At 42.7% G+C, this 17,338-nt stretch overlaps 1 protein-coding gene across 1 annotated transcript; it reads right to left on the bottom strand.

Annotated features, from left to right (window-relative positions):
• Positions 1-3,315: 3,315 nt before the first annotated feature.
• LOC133066901 (ribonuclease 8-like) lies at positions 3,316-8,349 on the bottom strand. Its single transcript, XM_061158288.1, has 2 exons — positions 7,919-8,349; positions 3,316-3,403 (listed from the first exon to the last, which is right to left on the bottom strand). The coding sequence occupies exons 1-2, from the start codon at positions 8,347-8,349 to the stop codon at positions 3,316-3,318; spliced, it is 519 nt and encodes a 172-aa protein (XP_061014271.1).
• Positions 8,350-17,338: the final 8,989 nt, after the last annotated feature.

Here is a 17,338-nt window from a genome sequence, read left to right as displayed (position 1 = left end):
TATGCAGAGTACATCATGAGAAATGCTGGGCTGGAGGAAGCACAAGCTGGAATCAAGATTGCTGGGAGAAATATCAATAACCCCAGATATGCAGATGACCACCCTTATGGCAGAAAGTGAAGAGGAACTAAAAAGCCTCTTGAAAGTGAAAGAGGAGAGTGAAAAAGCTGGCTTAAAGCTCAACATTCAGAAGACTAAGATCATGGCATCCAGTCCCACCACTTCATGGCAAATAGATGGGGAAACAGTGGAAACAGAGGCTGACTTTATTTTTTTGGGCTCCAAAATCACTGCAGATGGTGATTGCAGCCATGAAATTAAAAGATGCTTACTCCTTGGAAGGAAAGTTATGACCAACCAAATAGCATATTAAAAAGCAGAGACATTACTTTGTCCACAAAGGTCCATCTAGTCAAGGCTATGGTTTTTACAGTAGTTATGTATGGATGTGAGAGTTGGACTGTGAAGAATTCTGAGCACTGAAGAATTGATGCTTTTGAACTGTAGTGTTGGAGAAGACTCTTGAGAGTCCCTTGGACTGTAAGGAGATCCAACCAGTCCATCCTCAAGGAGATCAGTCCTGGGTGTTCATTGGAAGGACTGATGCTGAAGCTGAAACTCCAATACTTTGGCCACCCGATGCAAAGAGCTGACTCATTGGAAAAGACCCCGATGCTGGGAGGGATTGGAGGCAGGAGGAGAAGGGGACGACAGAGGATGAGATGGCTGGATGGCATCACCGACTCGATGGACATGAGTTTGAGTAAACTCCGGGAGTTGGTGATGGACAGGGAGGCCTGGCATGCTGTGGTTCATGGGGTTGCAGAGAGTCCGACATGACTGAGTGACTGAACTGAACTGAACTGAAGCAATATTGTAATTACTGATGACAATAATTTATAACACTGTATTACATATTTGAAAGTTGCCTAGAGAGTAGTTCTTAAAAGTTCTCATCACAAGAAAAAGATGTTTTGTAACTATGTGTGGTGACAGATGTAGACTTATTCTGGTAATCATTTTGCAGCACATACAAATATTGAACTATGTTGTCCTATACCTGAAGCTGGTATGATGTTATATTCAATTATACTTTAATTAAAAAAACAACAACACACGTGGAAAGTCTCCTGAGTCAGGCGTAGTTGACTGGGCTAGATGAATCTGAAGGAAGCACTGGTTTGGAGAGAGTTCTGGAAAGGCTCCAAATTCACTTGTGGACTTTCTTGGTGTACAAAAGCAGGTCCTCTTTTACATAGCTGTAGTCCGTTTGAAAATACAGGTTTTTTGTTTTTTTTTTTTGGTTGGGGTGGTGGTACATGGCATGCAGGATCTTAGTTCTCTGACAAAGGATCAAACCCGTGCCCCCTGCATTGGAAGGCAGATTCTTAACCACTGGACCAGCAGGGAAGTCTCAATGTTCTCTTTTCTTCATTTATCATTCCTCACACAAATTTCTATGCATCAATATAATTTTTGTATATTTGTCTTCAATTATCATAACTTCAATTTGTCTTCAAGTTATCATAAAGTGATAACTTGATGCTTCAATTAATGCATTAAAATAGCTGCCCATCATTTGTATGGTCATTCTCAATTTGGGGAAATTTGTATTATTTCTACAATTTCTATTTTTTTTTTTTTTGCCACACAAAGACAAATATAAACAGGTTGCATAAATTTACTCCTTCTCACTTTGACTGATTTCCATTTAGCATATTTTGCCAACTGAAAATTATTGGGTCAACCTTTAGAAGCCACTTTATAGCTCATGTTATTGTCTGTTGAGGCAATTTTGGAGGTTAGAGGGCATGAAACACTGAAAATATTTACAAAGTTGGGTGTGATGAGGAATTGGATTTACTCTGAATGGCTGAAAGTGATAGGGCATCAGCAAATTGCTGCAGTGACAGAGATATAGATTAGTTTCTCTATAGGAGAATTTTTAATATTTAGAGCTGCCAGAAAATGGGACAGACTGTCTTGATAGGTAGTAAATTCCCCCTCCCTGGACATTTTGAAGCATAATAAGAGAGTTTTAAAATAAATTGTTTTATAAGCTTTCCAGAGTTGTGATCTGTATATTTCCCTAGCCCCATTCCTTTGCTCTGAAGACATATTGTGTTCAATGAACATTTATTAAGACTTCAATGTGCCAGGTATATCCAGTGGCAGCTGGAGAGCTCATTGGCAGACTCCCAGCCAAGCCTCCAGGGGCAGGCAACCTGGGAATTATAGCACCATGAAAACCTATCTCCCAACTCCTCAGTCTTCAGAACTGCTAAGCCGGTGGGCACAAATTTGTCTCCAGTTCCTTGACATCACATTTTCTATGCTCATTTTCTCCCTCCACGTCTCTGCCTCTATTCCACCTATTCTTAAGACCTTTGTTACAAACCTTTCAATATACTATGCCATGCATCCAACAGCTCCCAAGCCATGGGACTAACACACACACACGCTGCTATACATATCAATAAAATAACCAACAAGGACCTACTTAATAGCACAGGAAACTCTACTCAATACTGTGCAATAACTTATATGGGAAAAGAATCTGGAAAAGAATGAATATATGGATATGTATCACTGAATCACTCTGCTGTACATCTGAAACTAACACAATGCTGTAAATCAACTATACTCAATAAAATTAAAAAAAATAAATAAACAAACCAAAGCCCAAGCCAAATGCACCCAGTACCTAAGTGATTGATTCCAATTAATTGTTACATTATATTGTTGTTGTTTTTAGTAATTAACTAATTTGGCTGTATCAGGTCTTAGTTGCAGCACACGGGCTCTCCGGTCATGGTGCATGGGATCAGTAGTTGCAGCTTGCAGCAGGCTTAGTTACTCCATGGCATGTGGGATCTTAGTTTCCAGACTAGGGATAGAACCTGTATATCCTGCCTTACAAGGTGAATTCTTAACCACTGGACCACCAGGGAAGTCCCAACATTATCTTGTTTTTTATTTCTACTAAAAAATATTTGTACTCCACACGAGGCATTCTGGTCCCCAGAGAATCTGTAACTGATGGAATACAGCACTCCTAATCCCACTAACATAACTTCTCCTCCTCACCATGAACACATGTGTTTACACACACACACACGCACACACACATTTCCAGGCAAGCAGCCTGATTTATTGAAGGAAACAGTTGCTTAACAATCTGTTGTTTTTAAAAAGCCATCTTACTTGGAAATATGTTGTCTCAAAATTCCAAATTTGGCCAGGGAGGAAAAGTCCCTATTGAGGATGGAGACTCAGCTATATAGTCTCTGAGTTTTACTTTTTCTTGGAGTGTGTTTAGCTGAATTCGTCTGCCACCACCGCAGCGGCCTCAGGGAAGCCCTGCTCCCCTTTCACAGTTCCTCCAGAATGCAGAATGACCCATCTGGGGGTGGCACAACGGAGAGAACGGAGGCGCTGAGGAGAGACAATTTCGGAGTCAGTCCCTGCCAGCTCTGTGCCTTGAGCCTGGCCTCTGCTATTCCATCAGCAGAGCCATTCTCCCTTCTGAAGGCTTAGTAAAAACATGGGAAGAGCAGGAAATATAATCACCCAATCTGCTCTGTACTGCGTAGATGCAAGCAGTCCAGAAAATGGACTTGCAGTATCAGTGTGAATTTTTAAAATGTCCTTTTCATGCCAGAAAAGAACATGTAGAGGGCTACTTTGGCTTTTCGAAATTTGTGTTCCCTATGTTAAAGATGCAAATCAGAAGCTCAGTTCTTAAGTTTTTATGTTCAACTTGAAAACAAGTATATTGTAATAATCACTTTAAATGATTGTACTCGATGAACTGTTTGGTACCATTTATATATGTAGTTAATGACTCCTTTAAACACTTAAAAGTATACTTTATAAGTTTAACATATTCCATGTCCTTACAAAGTAATTTGGTTACCTGAACTAACCAACCACACATTCCTGAATACCTAAAAAAATTCGTAGAAATCTGACAATTTATGAATATAGTGATTAAATTCCTAAGTTTTTAAAATGTCCCCAAACTAGTTTTAAAGGGAAATTCTATACATAAAAAGGATGTGTGTGTGTGTGTGTGTGTGTGTGTGTGTGTATATATAAAATGGAGTTACTTTGCTGTACAGTGGAGATCAGCACAACATTGTAAATCAACTACTTCAGTAAAGAAAATTGAGGACTTCTCTGGTGGACCAGTGGTTAAGAATTCGCTTTCCAATGCAGAAGCCCGTGTGCCACAACTACTGAGCCTGTGCTCTCTGGAGCTCACACACCTAGAGGAGCCTTCACACTGGAACAAAGATCCTGCACGCCACAACTAAAGACCCAATGTAACCAAATAAATAAATAAATATAAATATTGTTTTTTTAACTTGAAGAAAAAAATAAAGGAAAATTCTATTTCAAACCACACATCTAAACTAATTACACATTTAAAATAGCAAGACCAATTTGTTACTGTAACAGGCTAAATTCTCTTAAGCACGGTAAATACCTAAAATACAAAATACACAGGAAGTCTTTAATACAAACACACTAATGCCATGTACTTGATTTGCGTAACTATTTCTATTCTTACCATTTTCTGGATAGTAAAGCAAACTTACCCACCAGGAAATAATTATGTCATCCTAAATATCTGGGGAGTGCCTTTCCGAGTTGACTTTTTGGAAATCCGTTCTCAGAGAATATAACCAACAGAGATTTGGTCCCAAGGCTTTTGAGTGGCTCTTCTCAGGCCCCCAACTGCCCCCAATAGGCCTTGTATTCTGTGCCATTAGTCTCTGAATGGGCCAGGTTCATGATCCATGGCCCCTGGATTCAAGTTACACTCCATCTAATTCTTCAGCCTACACACGGAAGTCAGACACTCCTACCCAAGCTGCTACATTACTTGTTTGGATATCATTAGTCTATTTAAGGATCCATTCTATTCTGTGTTCCTTCCACACTCTTGCCAACTTCTGGAACCACAACTCTTACATATATTCAGTGGTTTGATTTCTCCTGGCGTTGCCTGACTCTAATTACAGACCTAATGTTATGTCAACGACATGTTATCAGGAATATTAGCATTTAACAGAGAACAGAGAACCTAACCTGTAGGTTAGGGTGAATGAAACCCTGGGGGAAGTGGGAGAGAAATGTTACAGAATCCACTTGATTCATTATACTCTTCTATTGCTGCTTCTTTTTTTTTCTTACCTTTTTGGCCCCACCCCTCGGCGTGTAGGGTTCCACCACCCGGGATTGAACCTGTACCCCCTGCATTGGGAGGTGGAGTCATAACCACTGGACCACCAGGGAAGTCCCTATTCCGTTATTGTTCCATAGAGTTCTAAAGGTGTTATTTTTTCTTCCCTCTGTAGCTAGAAAATAAATCCTTGATTGCAACCACTTAGGTGTATTTGCTTAGCTTCAAATCACAGCCGCCTCCAAAATCAGAATGTCTGTTGGACCCATGTTAGGAACTTAGTGATATCTGGAAAAAAGAAAATCCAAGAACTTGTGCGCCCTCTTAAGGTAATACCTGGGATTACCTGGGTGGTCTCAGGTGGCGCTAGTGGTAAAGAACCAAATTGCCAAGCAGGAGATGTAAGAGAGAGATGTGGGTTTGATCCCTAGGTGGGGAAGATATTCTGGAGAAGGAAATGGCAACGCACGCCAGTATTCTTGCCTGGGAAATCCCATGGACAGAGGAACCTGGAGGGCTATAGTCCATTGGGGTTGCAAAGAGTCAGACACGACTGAAACAAGTTAGTATGCAAGCATGGGATAGATGGGGAGTTACTGGTGATGCCAGCAAATGGAAAAAGAATGTGTAGACATAGGTGTCTCTTAGATTAAGACTTTGAATGACTGGCTCTGATGTTTCCCCTCACCAAGACTGAGAGATGGCAGGAGGAGGGGCAAGTTTGGCAGCCAGGCAGATCTGAGCCCAGTTCTGAGTCTTTTTTTTAATGATGTCTGCAAGATGCTGAGATGAGTATATGTGCCTGGAACTTGGGAGACAGGGCTGGAGAGATGCTTTTGGGAGCAGATAAGTGGCAGTTGAAGCTATGGGACTGTATCAAGTCACTCAAGAGAGTTCAGTGTGAGAGGAAAAGAGAGCTAAGAATAGGAGCCTGAGAAACACCATCATTTAAGGTGCAGACAGAGGAAGCGAAGCCTGCCCACAACACCCAGGCAAAGACAGAGGAGTAGAAGGATGTTGTTTTCCTCTCATTTCCAGTATATCTTCCTTGGTCAGAAGCACCGGGTGGGTACAATAGTGGTAATGATGGGCAGAGTGTGATGTGGGAAGGCTGTCTGGGTACTGTGGGGAAAGCTATATTTGGGTAGGATAGTGTGGGTGTGGTAGGTGGCAAGGAGCTCTGCTTTAGATCTCTTTCTAGGTAGCAGGGAAGGGGGTTGGGAGTCAGAATTTTTGGATTTTCTGCGTTTCTTGCCACTTCATGTTTCACCAGTCATGCTTTCCTTATTATGAGCTCTAGTCGGTGTAGAAAAGTCTCTTTCTAAATATGGAAAGGGAGTGGTATGGGCGAGGCAGAATCAGAAGAGGGAAGGATGGTGTCGCCTTACTGTTGAGTGTGTGTTGGTGCTGTGTACACACGTGCACATGTGTGAGTACGTGCCCATGTATATGTATATATGTACGGGCGTGTATGTCTTATGCTGGTGTTTAATTTATACGTGTATGTATATAGTGTTTTCCTCTGTGTATCTATCATAAGTATAGAAATTGAAAGGCAGCATTGAGAAACTTTTATCCCAATCTGATACACCAGTTTTATGTTCACTGAATTTGATTATAAAAAAATTTGACCTTGTGTTATCTATATCTGTATATTCGATTTCATTTTTCCAGTAATTCATTTTTTTGTATTTTATGAAAGTGCTGATCTGTGGCAGATTTTGCATACAAAACTGATCCTTCACCGCAGTTAGTTGGAGAAGCGCTAATTAGAACCAGATCAAGATTTTTAGACGGTCCTGGTTCTGAAATTTCCAAGGGAGGGAAGTTCACTTCAAAAATCCGAAATTCCTGCTCTGGGTCATAACAGTGAGGCATGAGGTCAGGTCTTGAGCATAAACAAGGGGTCCCACCTTAGGTCTGACTGCCATCCTGGGGCTCAGCCTGCCCTTCCTCGCCTTCCTCCCCTTCACGTGACGTGGGACCACCAGGCAGTTTTTAAGGGGACGGAAGGCAGAGCCCCTCAGACTGACTGCTCCTTCCAACCTGAGCCTGCTCAGGGTGCTGCCATCTCTTCTGCCTGCAGGGTACATGATGCTGAAGCTTCACAGAGCTAAAGAGGGGTTTCCAAACCTCCATGCTTCCCCTGGACAGTAACGCACACACTCGATCAGGAAAAGAAGGGTTTTTCATTGTAGCAAAGTCAGACACATTCCTTTGCCCAGTACAGTGAACAGAGCACAGACTCTCCTGGCCTCCTTCCTTGAATGATCTCCCCTGGGGTTCCCTCTGAATGGTCCAACCACAGCTCTACCAAGGTCCTGACTTTACTTTGCATTTGTAATTTTGTGTTCTTCTTCTTTAAGATGGTCTCTAAAATCACATGTGCCATAAGCCCCACAAAACCTGGATCCACCCATGCCAAGAGCCTTAGTGCCTGAAGAGCCACAGGGCATCCACACTCAGAAAACAATGTAAGCAGTAGTGAAGGGTTAAGGAGAATCACCTCTCGTCCCTCATCATTTGTAGCATCCACAAAACCCTGTAAGGAATTAAGAGTATGTGAAGTTGGCTGCGTGGGAGAGAAGTGGTATTTGCAAAAAGGGTGAGGATTAGTGAAGAACTCAAGGGAGAGAAGGCAGCCGCAGTGTCGGGAGTCTGCAGAGCTTGGGGTGAGGGGAACACTTGGCCTTAGACAACGTTATCCAAAAGCATAGGACCAGCTGGTACCTCAGGTCATCCTTCTGTTGTGGAAGGTCACAGGCTACGATGAAGAATGCGTCCAGTTGCTTCTCCTTGTACCTGCAGTCTGGACATCTTCCTGAGAGGAGCTCACACACAGTAAGGGATATAGGCTTTTGGCTCTGGTGGCAGTTTTTATGACCATTCTTGCAGGCTATGTTGGGGATCTGACAAGTGGTGACCACGCAGTAGATGGATTTATGCAGGAAGGTGCTGAGGTCTTTGCAGTGTTTGGAGAACTTGTTGATTTTGGGTATCGCAGTGTTGCATCCTTGAGGTCTGGGCTGCACATGCTGAGTTTCAAACCACTGAACTGGGGTCATGTTCCCGGGCCTGGCACTGACTGGGTCCTCGGCCACCCACAGCCCCAGCAGCAGGAGCAGCAGCAGAGGGCAGAATCCTGCTCTGGCTGGTGCCATTGCTCCCAGGGGGCACAGGGGGCACAGAAGTGGGGGGTGGGTGACTAGGTCACCATGGGGGTGCCCTGCTAGCCCTAGTAAAAATTTCATACTTTAAGTCAATTATTGCAGGGCTCCTACAGCCTCAGATATTTAAAAACACTATTGGCATTTAGTTGTTTGGTTCCAGCAGATACATTTTATTTTATTGATACATTTTATGCCCCCTAATAAATACGTACACAGTTTTTCCTTCATAAGAGTTTTATGAGGTATGAGCTCTTTCTTTCTTTCTTTCTTTTTTTTTTTTTTAATAGGCAAGCAAACCAAAGCTCAGAAAAGTTAGGGAAATTGCCCATCATCACACAGCTCAGGAGTGTCACAGGCTTTGAATCGATGCTTCTCAGCTTCCAAAGCCCCTATTCTTTCCACATTCCCATGTTTCTGGTTTGAAACTCTGAGATGTCAGACCACAAAAAGAAACCAGTCTTGGAAGAAAGTAGGCCAAGGGTCCATACGGTGCTCTTCCAGGCTAGCTCAGACATTCCTGAAAATCAATACTAAGGTTGTGGTGTCAGGCTAATTCCTCTTTGCTCTGTGGTCCAGTTTCTCACTGAAGCTAGAAAAACAATCACTCTCAGTGTTCCAGCCAGCCAAGCAGGATTCTGTGAATTGGGTTCTTTCTGGGACTGACATAGAAAGTTTTGGAATGACAGAATCAGAGCAGAAGAGTTTCTTCAAGATCATCTCAATCAACTCTGCTTTACAGAGGAAAGAGCTAGAGGGCCTGAAAGAGCAAGTGCCCTTCCCAAGGCCACCAGCTGAGTGTCAGAGCTGGGACTGGAGCTTCCTGACTTTCAACCCATCCCTTTGGTCTAGTGCCAGGCTGAAAAGGGAAGGAGAACGTGTTTCCCATAGAGACAGGGCCTAGTGAGTGTGTCTGTTTGTGGTTTAAGTGAAACATGACCATTGCCTTTGATAATTCTTTTCTAATCCTCCTGATGACATTTAGGAGAAAGTCTCCTATTAGGACAAGAAGGTAAAGCCTTTGTTTCCACTCACTTTTCAGTACAGACAACAGATCTCAGGCTGAGCCTTCAGTTGAAAACAGTATCTGGATAGAACTTTAAAACCTTTTTTTTTTTTTTTTGGGCTGCACTGGGTTTGTTGCAGCATGCCCCTTCTTTTGTGGAGCAGTGGGTTTAGTTGCCTCACAGCATGTGGGATCTTAATTCCCTGACCAGGGATTGAACCAAAATTCTCTGCTTTGGAAGGCAGAGTCGCAACCACTGGACCACCAGGGAAGATCACCAGAATTTTAAACAATTTGATGACATTCTTTATTTTTACTTCTATTTATTCAGTGACACTCTAGTATTCTTTGAAATATGATGTTACACAGTTTCGTTTTCAAAGAACTCTTTGAACTGAATGCATATAAATATAAATTTAGTAAATGATAATATCGGCAGTATTACAACAATTATCAAGGGAGGGACCAAATGACTGAAGTGGGGGATCTGGCTTTAGCTATAGCCTCTCAGGCCTGTGCTGGCATGTAGAGCCCTACCTTGACTTCTGTGTGACTTCACTGCCTTTGAGATAAAATGCTCTGCAAAGTGGCAAAAAACACTTAGACTCCTATGATCTGCATTGCCAAATGGAAAACTTTGGAGATGTTTTCCTTTCTGTCTCCAAGGTGGAGCCTGGTTCATCAACCGAGCTCACCCTTTTCCTGCACTTCTCCCCACAAAGCTAACGAAACATGGCTTTTTGATCCCAGTAGAGCATTATCCAGCAAATAGTTGATCTGGGCCTCAGAGAGCAAATATATTGAGTTGTTCAAAAAGTTCATTTCATTCGTTTTTTCCATAAGATGTTACAGAAAATCTCAGACTAATTTTTTGGCCAACCCAATATGTATATTTCCCTTTTGCAGGTTGTCAGCTGAGCCTTTCCCATTGGGATGGTTGAAATGCATTGTGATTGTTCATTACCTGTTGCAGACCCAAGCCTCTGGGCTTTTTGTGTGAGAGGGTAGGGATGGCAGCAGGAGCCAAAGGTTGGCAGGAACATTTCATGCCAACCCAGTGACTGACCATGGACTTTGCAAGCTCTGAATCCAGTTAAGTTGCAAACATGCTTTCCTCAAGTAGGTACTGACCGTACAACTGGCCAGTCCCACTCAGGGAGGTCTGAGGAAGGGGTTCCTTTAATTGTGTATTTGATCCTAGTTATTCATCACAAATCTTCCCAGTGGTCACAGTCTCAGGGCTGTTTTATCCATTAAGCACTAAAAGCCCAGTGCCCAGAGTCTGGGAGGTTTTCAAGGGCCTACAATATTTGAGACTAGGAAAAAAATATATTGGCTCCAATATAGGAAAAGTTAACTATAAAATCAAAGTTAAAATATTTACTTACCTGCTACCACAGTAACATAAAGTTGATTTCGCTTATTTTGGAATTTGGCACCCATAAGAAGTCTATTACTTTGGAAAACAGTCTTCGGTTAGATTTTTTTTTTTCCCATCCTTTTACTGGAATTCTCAATACCACGATTGGAGAAGAAGAAGTGCCAATCTCAAGTTACTTGGAGTCAAAGAATTTCAGAAGTAAAACTTTTAAAATCACTTCAGATACATTTGTGCAAGAATGATATTGAATGAGGAACATACATTTTATATATGCAATGTGGCATGACAAAATGTTAAAAGGCCTAGTGTGGTATGGGGGTATTAAACAGAGCCCTTGACATTCTAGAGCTAGTTGCCTTGAGTGTATCGTTTACTGCTTTCCTAAAGGCAGCCTGGATGATACATACTACACTGCTTTAGAGGCGGGTCAGCCCAGGGCTGTGCTGCAGCAACAGGAGGAAGGTGTGGGTACCCACTGCTCAGCGAACATATAGCATGTGCTTGGCACAGTGCTAGGTGCTCTGCTAAGGATTAGAGCTGTCATTTAAAAGTGCTTGGGGACTTCCCTGGTGGTCCAGTGGTTAAGACTCTGCACTTCCACTGCAGGTGGTTTGATCCCTGGTTGGGGAACTAAGATTCTGCATGCTGCAGTGTATGGCCAAATTTTTTTTTTTTTTAAGTGCTCAGTGTGTGCCAAGGCCTTGTGCTTTATGTACAATTCAATTTGCAAAACAGTATTATGTGTTTCATGTTATTTTTTTCCATTTTATAGAAAAGGAAACGGAGGCTTGGAGAGGCTAGGTTCACAGATGGGTTAAGTGGCAGGCCTAGGACAGAAAAGGAGGGAGGTCTGGCTCCAGTGTTGTGTTGTCCCTTCCTCACCACGCTGCTTTTTTAAATTTTATAAATGTGCTTTTCGAATCTATTATTTCCTTATTTTATTATTTCCTGTATTTCCTGGTACCACTCATTTGGATGCTCCATCAGGTACTACCTTGTTCTACTATGTGACTCTCACGTGTGTATTCATTCTTCCCGACTAGATGGTGAACTTATGGGACAGAAATCAGGTCCTTTCCTGCTTCTCAGTCTCCACAGAGCTGGGCATGTGGCTAGCTCAGAGGGCTACTTATTTCCTCTTATTTCCTTATCTTATTTTTTGTTGCACTGAGTCTTCATTGCTATGTATGGGCTTCTCACTGCAGTGGCTTCTTCCGTTGCAGAGCACAGGCTCTAGGCCCACGGCCTTCAGTAGCTGCAGCGCTTGTGGACCCGGACTTAGCTTCTCTGTGGCATGCGGGATCTTCCTGGACCAGGTCTGGAACCCTTGTCCCCTGCATTGGCAGGCAGATTCCTGTCCCAGGGTGGGAAGTCCCCACACTGCTTTCTGATAGTTACCTTATGGGCTGACAGTTACCATATGACTAATAGATTGGGCTTCTTTTCATCTCCTGTATATGTTTTGTTTTCTTCACCTTTATTTCTGCTTTTTTTCCCTCTTCCCTAAAGGTTCTCCTTCAACTATCATCCATCCTTCAGAGCTCAGCTTGGTCTCCTGAGTTTGTGCTGGAACCTTCCCGTGCAACTCTACCTGGGGTGACTCTTTCCTGAACATACCTCCTTCAGCATGAACTCCTGGTACCACTCACTTGGATGCTCAATCAGGTACTACCTTGTTCTATTATTTGACTCTGATGTGTGTATTCAGGATTCCCAACTAGATGGTGAACTCGTGGGCAGAAATCAGGTCCTTTCATGCTTCTCAATCTCCAGAAAGCTGGGATAGCTCAGAGGGATACTCAGTAACTGCGTGTTGAACTGAATCGCCACTCTTGTCCTCTTAGTCTCCTCATCATTTATAACCTAAAGAGTTTCAGTTGAATAATTTCTAAAAAGCATAATCATTTCTAAATATTTTCTAAAAAGAATAATTTCTAAAAGACTCCGTGAAACAAGAGGAACCATCAAAGTGCTAGTGGCCAGACTAGAAAGTGAAAAGAGATCCTGCAGGAAGACCCCAAAGGTAGCTCCAAGAGGGTGAGTGGAGAATAAGCACTGATTCTGTAGAGACCAGTTTTTCCAGGATAGCCTAGGAGGTGTGAAGAACTGACTCATTTGAAAAGATCCTGAGGGTGGGAATGATTGAAGGCGGGAGGAGAAGGGGACGACAGAGGATAGGATGGTTGGATGGCATCACTGACTCAATGGACATGAGTTTGAGTAAGCTCTGGGAGTTGGGAGTTGGTGTTGGACAGGGAGGCTTGGCATACTGCAGTCCATGTGGTCACAAAGAGTCGGACATGACTGAGCTACTGAACTAAACTGAACTGAGGAGGTGTGAGGAGGGGGCCAGAAAAGTCTATCTGTTGCTGGGCTGGGGTAGTCATTAAACTACAAATGCCACCTTCATAATGGTTGTCAGGCTTTACCCTGGAGGCGAGGGGCAGCCTCTTCAGGAAGAAGGGGGTTCTGGAAGAGCAAGACTGGTGTAGGTGTGGCCAGGACCACTACAAATGGCCGCAAGTGGCTAAGTGGAAAATGGGCCGTGTGTACATTTTCTGGTCCTCTGCTTGGATCTTGTGTGCCATTGCCCAGAACTGATTCCTGGCACCTCAATAGAGGGCTTTGGTGGGATCTGTTCATAGAGGTCTCCGAGGACAGCTTGAGTAACCAGCGGGAAGCTTCACTGGCTTGGCTAAGTTACTCCTGACTATGCATGAAAGGAGCTGTTGCTGACTATGTTTTCCATAGGTGCCAAGGATGAGGCAGGCTGGGGTGCAGATGCCCTGAGGTAAAACTCACCAAGAGGCAAGCTGAATGAAGGTATAACGTTAACTTCAGGAGGCAGGTGGCTGCTGATAGTGATCAGGTTCTTTGGGCACAGTATGGAAGATTCTCAGCTAACTTTCTGCCGAATAGCTCACACATCCGTGAGTACCACGTGGGGCCAGGACAGGTGCCTGGAAGCTGTACTTACTCCTAATGATGGAAGTCTTGACCGTGGATGCCCTGAAGATGGGTGCCCTGATGCCCCACAGCTCTGCTGTGAAACACTATTGCCCTTCTAATTCAGAGAGGAGACTGAGATTGTGAATATTCAGCTCCTCAATTACTTTGTAAATATATATATAGATATCCTCAGGAGAGAGGGAAGAGGGAGAAAAGAGAAAAATGCAAGTAGAATGAAAGTCCAGGAAGCTGGGTAGATACAAGCTCAGGCTGGAAAAACCCAGAGGGATGCTAGAAGGATGAGCAGCCTGAAGGGCAGAGCCCTGCTCCAGGGTATCTCTGAAGGACCGTAGGGCTACCTTGCCTGCGATTCTCTGAAGATCCTCCTTGCTCTGCTTGCTGGGACTCGTGGTCTTGGCACTGAGTCTACAGCCAGGCTAGATAGAGGAGCTGGATTGGTCTCAGGCTGAGGCAGGAGCTTGCCAGAAACTTTGACAAGGAATCTCTCTAAGAAGGATTCTCCTCCAAGAGAATTGGAGGGGAAGACCCATGGCCATAAGATGTCCTGGATTCTGGTTTTTAAACTTTGAGCCTCAGAGTGCTATCACAGGAAATCTCTGTTCTCAGTGGCTGACCCTCTCTCTTACCAGCTCCATTTTTCTCTACTGTGAAGCTCTTTGGGGCCTTCTCAGGGCATCCAGTCCAGCATGATTGTGCTTCAGTGGGTGGACTGCCTCCCTTTGTCCCTCTTTATAGGATCTGTCCTCAAGCAGGAGAGGATGTTGGTCCTCAATCCAACAAGCCTGGGGGTCTGTGTCTCCCCTTGCATGTGTTTTGTGGCTTTTGACTTACTTCAACCCTGTGTTCAGTATTCAGACCTCCCAGGGGTGATGATGACAGTGATAAAAACAGTCTGAATGAACACTTACTGAGGGGATTCTAGGTCCCAGTTTCAAGTGCTCCATGTTTCTTTTCTCATTTTTAGATGTGAAGAACCTTCCTACTGCGCTGGCTCTGTGGTTATCATATCTTCCTTGTCCAGTTCTTATTTTTTCCCTGATAAGACTTCTGTTTTTCATTCTCATAGTGATTCACCCGTAAAGAAATTTCTAAAAATTGTAAGCCTTGAGGGGAAGAATGCAAAACAAACCAGAACCAAATATGATTCCCCTTTAAGGTATGAATAAACATTGGTAAATGATATTTGGGCTATATTTAAAATTTTTAAAGTGAAATTTTTAGAGAATGACTGAAAGGTGGGCTTCCCTGGTGGCTCAGCTTGTAAAGAATCTGCCCGGAATGCGGGAGACCTAGGTTCGATCCCTGGGTTGGGAAGATCCCCTGGAGAAGGGAAAGGCTACCCACTCCAGTATTCCAGCCTAGAGAATTCCATGGACTGTACAGTCCATGGGGCTGCAAAGAGTTGAAAGGTGGGCATTCACTCCCTGTTACTCAAAAAATTTCTGGATTTTGGCTTGTTTTAAAATAGCAGCCCAAATTGTTTTTTTTCCAATTCTATTTACAAAATTAAGAAAAAAAAAAAAGGCATAAATTAGTAACACTCTAAATAATACAGGACTGCACTATGCAGTTAAAGAACAAGCCAAAATGAAAAATGTGTGCTGAACCCTCATCCAGTTCTTTAAGAGAAATATCGGTCAGAGGCACAGTCCACAGAGAGCGAATTAAAGAAAACGTCATTAAGGCGACTGTATTCCTAGTCTAGGTTGAATGCAGATATGCACAAAGTGCACACAAAGCTATGAGATAAATGTCTTCTTTCCCAATTTTACCAAAACATATATTTTGGAGGGGAAAGGAAGTAATTTGAAGCATTGTTTTTTACACAAAATAAAACTATATTGAAACATTGAAATCAATTGTTTAAAAAATAATTTTCAAATGTTTCTGTTTTGAAATAATTTCAAAGTTATATATGTTTTAGGAATAGGACACCGAGCTCCGCTGTATACTTCACCCATATTTCCTAATTTTTATTAACATTGCTGAACTGTTTGGGACTAAGTTACAGACCAAGTGCTTTATTGCCCCTTCATACCAAAATGAACATTTCCTAACTACAAGTATGCCTGCCTGCATAACCATGGCATAGGCATCAAAACCAGGAAATTAACATTGATTCATTATGACCACAAATTAAAGTCTAAGATATAAAACAACTATGCATGTGGCTATTTTATAAATATTAATTAAGTGAAAGAAAAAGGCTTCAGAGAAAGCTCATGCCTACGGGACATGACTTAGTGTTTAATTAATTCTCCTCTGCCATTACTAGCACTTCAGGGGAAAGTCTGAGAAACACTGCTCTGAGGGCTCTAGTTGACCATGAACACCCAGCCCTGGATGTGCCAACCTTGAGGGTAAAGCATGATAACCCTTACCAAAGATAAAAGATGTTGGATGTTTCAGGCCCATCTGTAGGTCCACCCAATGGGATCTCTGCAATGCTTTCACCTTGGCCCCAAACAGCAGATGGAGAGTAAAGACCTTTGTTCTTGCTCTGTGCCCTTATTTATGTCTCCAACAGGCATGGCCCAGGGATATGCTTGACGAGTTTACCATCAAGTTCTTGGGTGCTATTTTGTTTTTTCCATCTCATTGATACAGTGCAAGCATTCAGGTGAAGTGGGTGTAGTCCACAGGTGAGCAGCAGAAAGGTAAACACCTCAGGATCATGGACACTGAACTCTCTGTTTTCGATGAACATGCTTTTGTCTCAATCTGGGAACCTGCCCATTTGCTGATTGATTTGCCAGTCATGTATTGTGAGTTTGACCTTGGAAGATGTCTGAGATCCATTTGGGAGCTTTAACTGGAATAACACTTTGGAAATGTCATTGGACTGGTTCAAGAAACATGAGTTCTTACTTAAACTAATCACAGGGTCTTAGGTTCCCTGGGTTTCATTTTTCTCATTTGCAAAATAGGGAGGGTGTTACTAGATGATCTCTGAGGTCACTGGATACAGCATCTTATGAGATCATTTTGTGAATATCTACTGAAAGAGTCTAAAGCTATGCAGATGTGAATGCCATGGCCCAGGCAGGAATTTGTACTGATTCATACCAGGTCAGTTTGTTTGCTAGTTTATTTATTTATAATGAAAATATGGTTGGTTTACAATATTGTATTAGTTTCAAGTGTACAGTTTGTTTTAAATGTGTAACTTCAATTAAGTTTCCAAGGTGAAGATCAGAGAAAGTAACAATGGTGATTATTTTACCATTGTAAACAATCCATGGGAAAGCAGTGGACCACCCTTGGTGGTAGTTTTATGTAATGGAAGACAGACTAGCAAATGAAGCTGAATCAGAGGGTGGGAAAAATACAAGAGGTCTTCCATGATAGAATGAAGGGACAGTAAGCTTACCTAAGGACTAGTTTAAATGACTCAGGAAGGGAAGTGGAAATGTAACTAGGAACTTCTCTCCATCAACTGCTGTGATAATTGAACTCTTTGGAGAGGAGCTGGTAAGGAGGATACTCTCAAAAGTTAGTGACCTTAATTCCTTTGTCTTCTTTCCACATCTTTGGATTCACGGATGGTAGAGATGAGAAAAACCCATTACATAGTCTTAATAGAAATGTTCAATAGCTTTCTTTCCCCTCTAATTGAAAACATTGCT

This window comes from Dama dama, chromosome 12 (genome assembly GCF_033118175.1).
Source record: "Dama dama isolate Ldn47 chromosome 12, ASM3311817v1, whole genome shotgun sequence".
In the NCBI taxonomy this organism is placed as follows: domain Eukaryota; kingdom Metazoa; phylum Chordata; class Mammalia; order Artiodactyla; family Cervidae; genus Dama; species Dama dama.
This window is presented reverse-complemented; position numbering and strand designations above follow the sequence as displayed.

Excerpts from the sequence above, each read along its gene's own strand:
- LOC133066901 (XM_061158288.1), bottom strand. The coding sequence starts at position 8,349 with ATGGCACCAGCCAGAGCAGGATTCTGCCCTCTGCTGCTGCTCCTGCTG. Across the intron at positions 3,404-7,918 it reads CAACAGAAGGATGACCTGAG|ATGGGTCATTCTGCATTCTG; the intron begins GTACCAGCTGGT and ends TGCCACCCCCAG.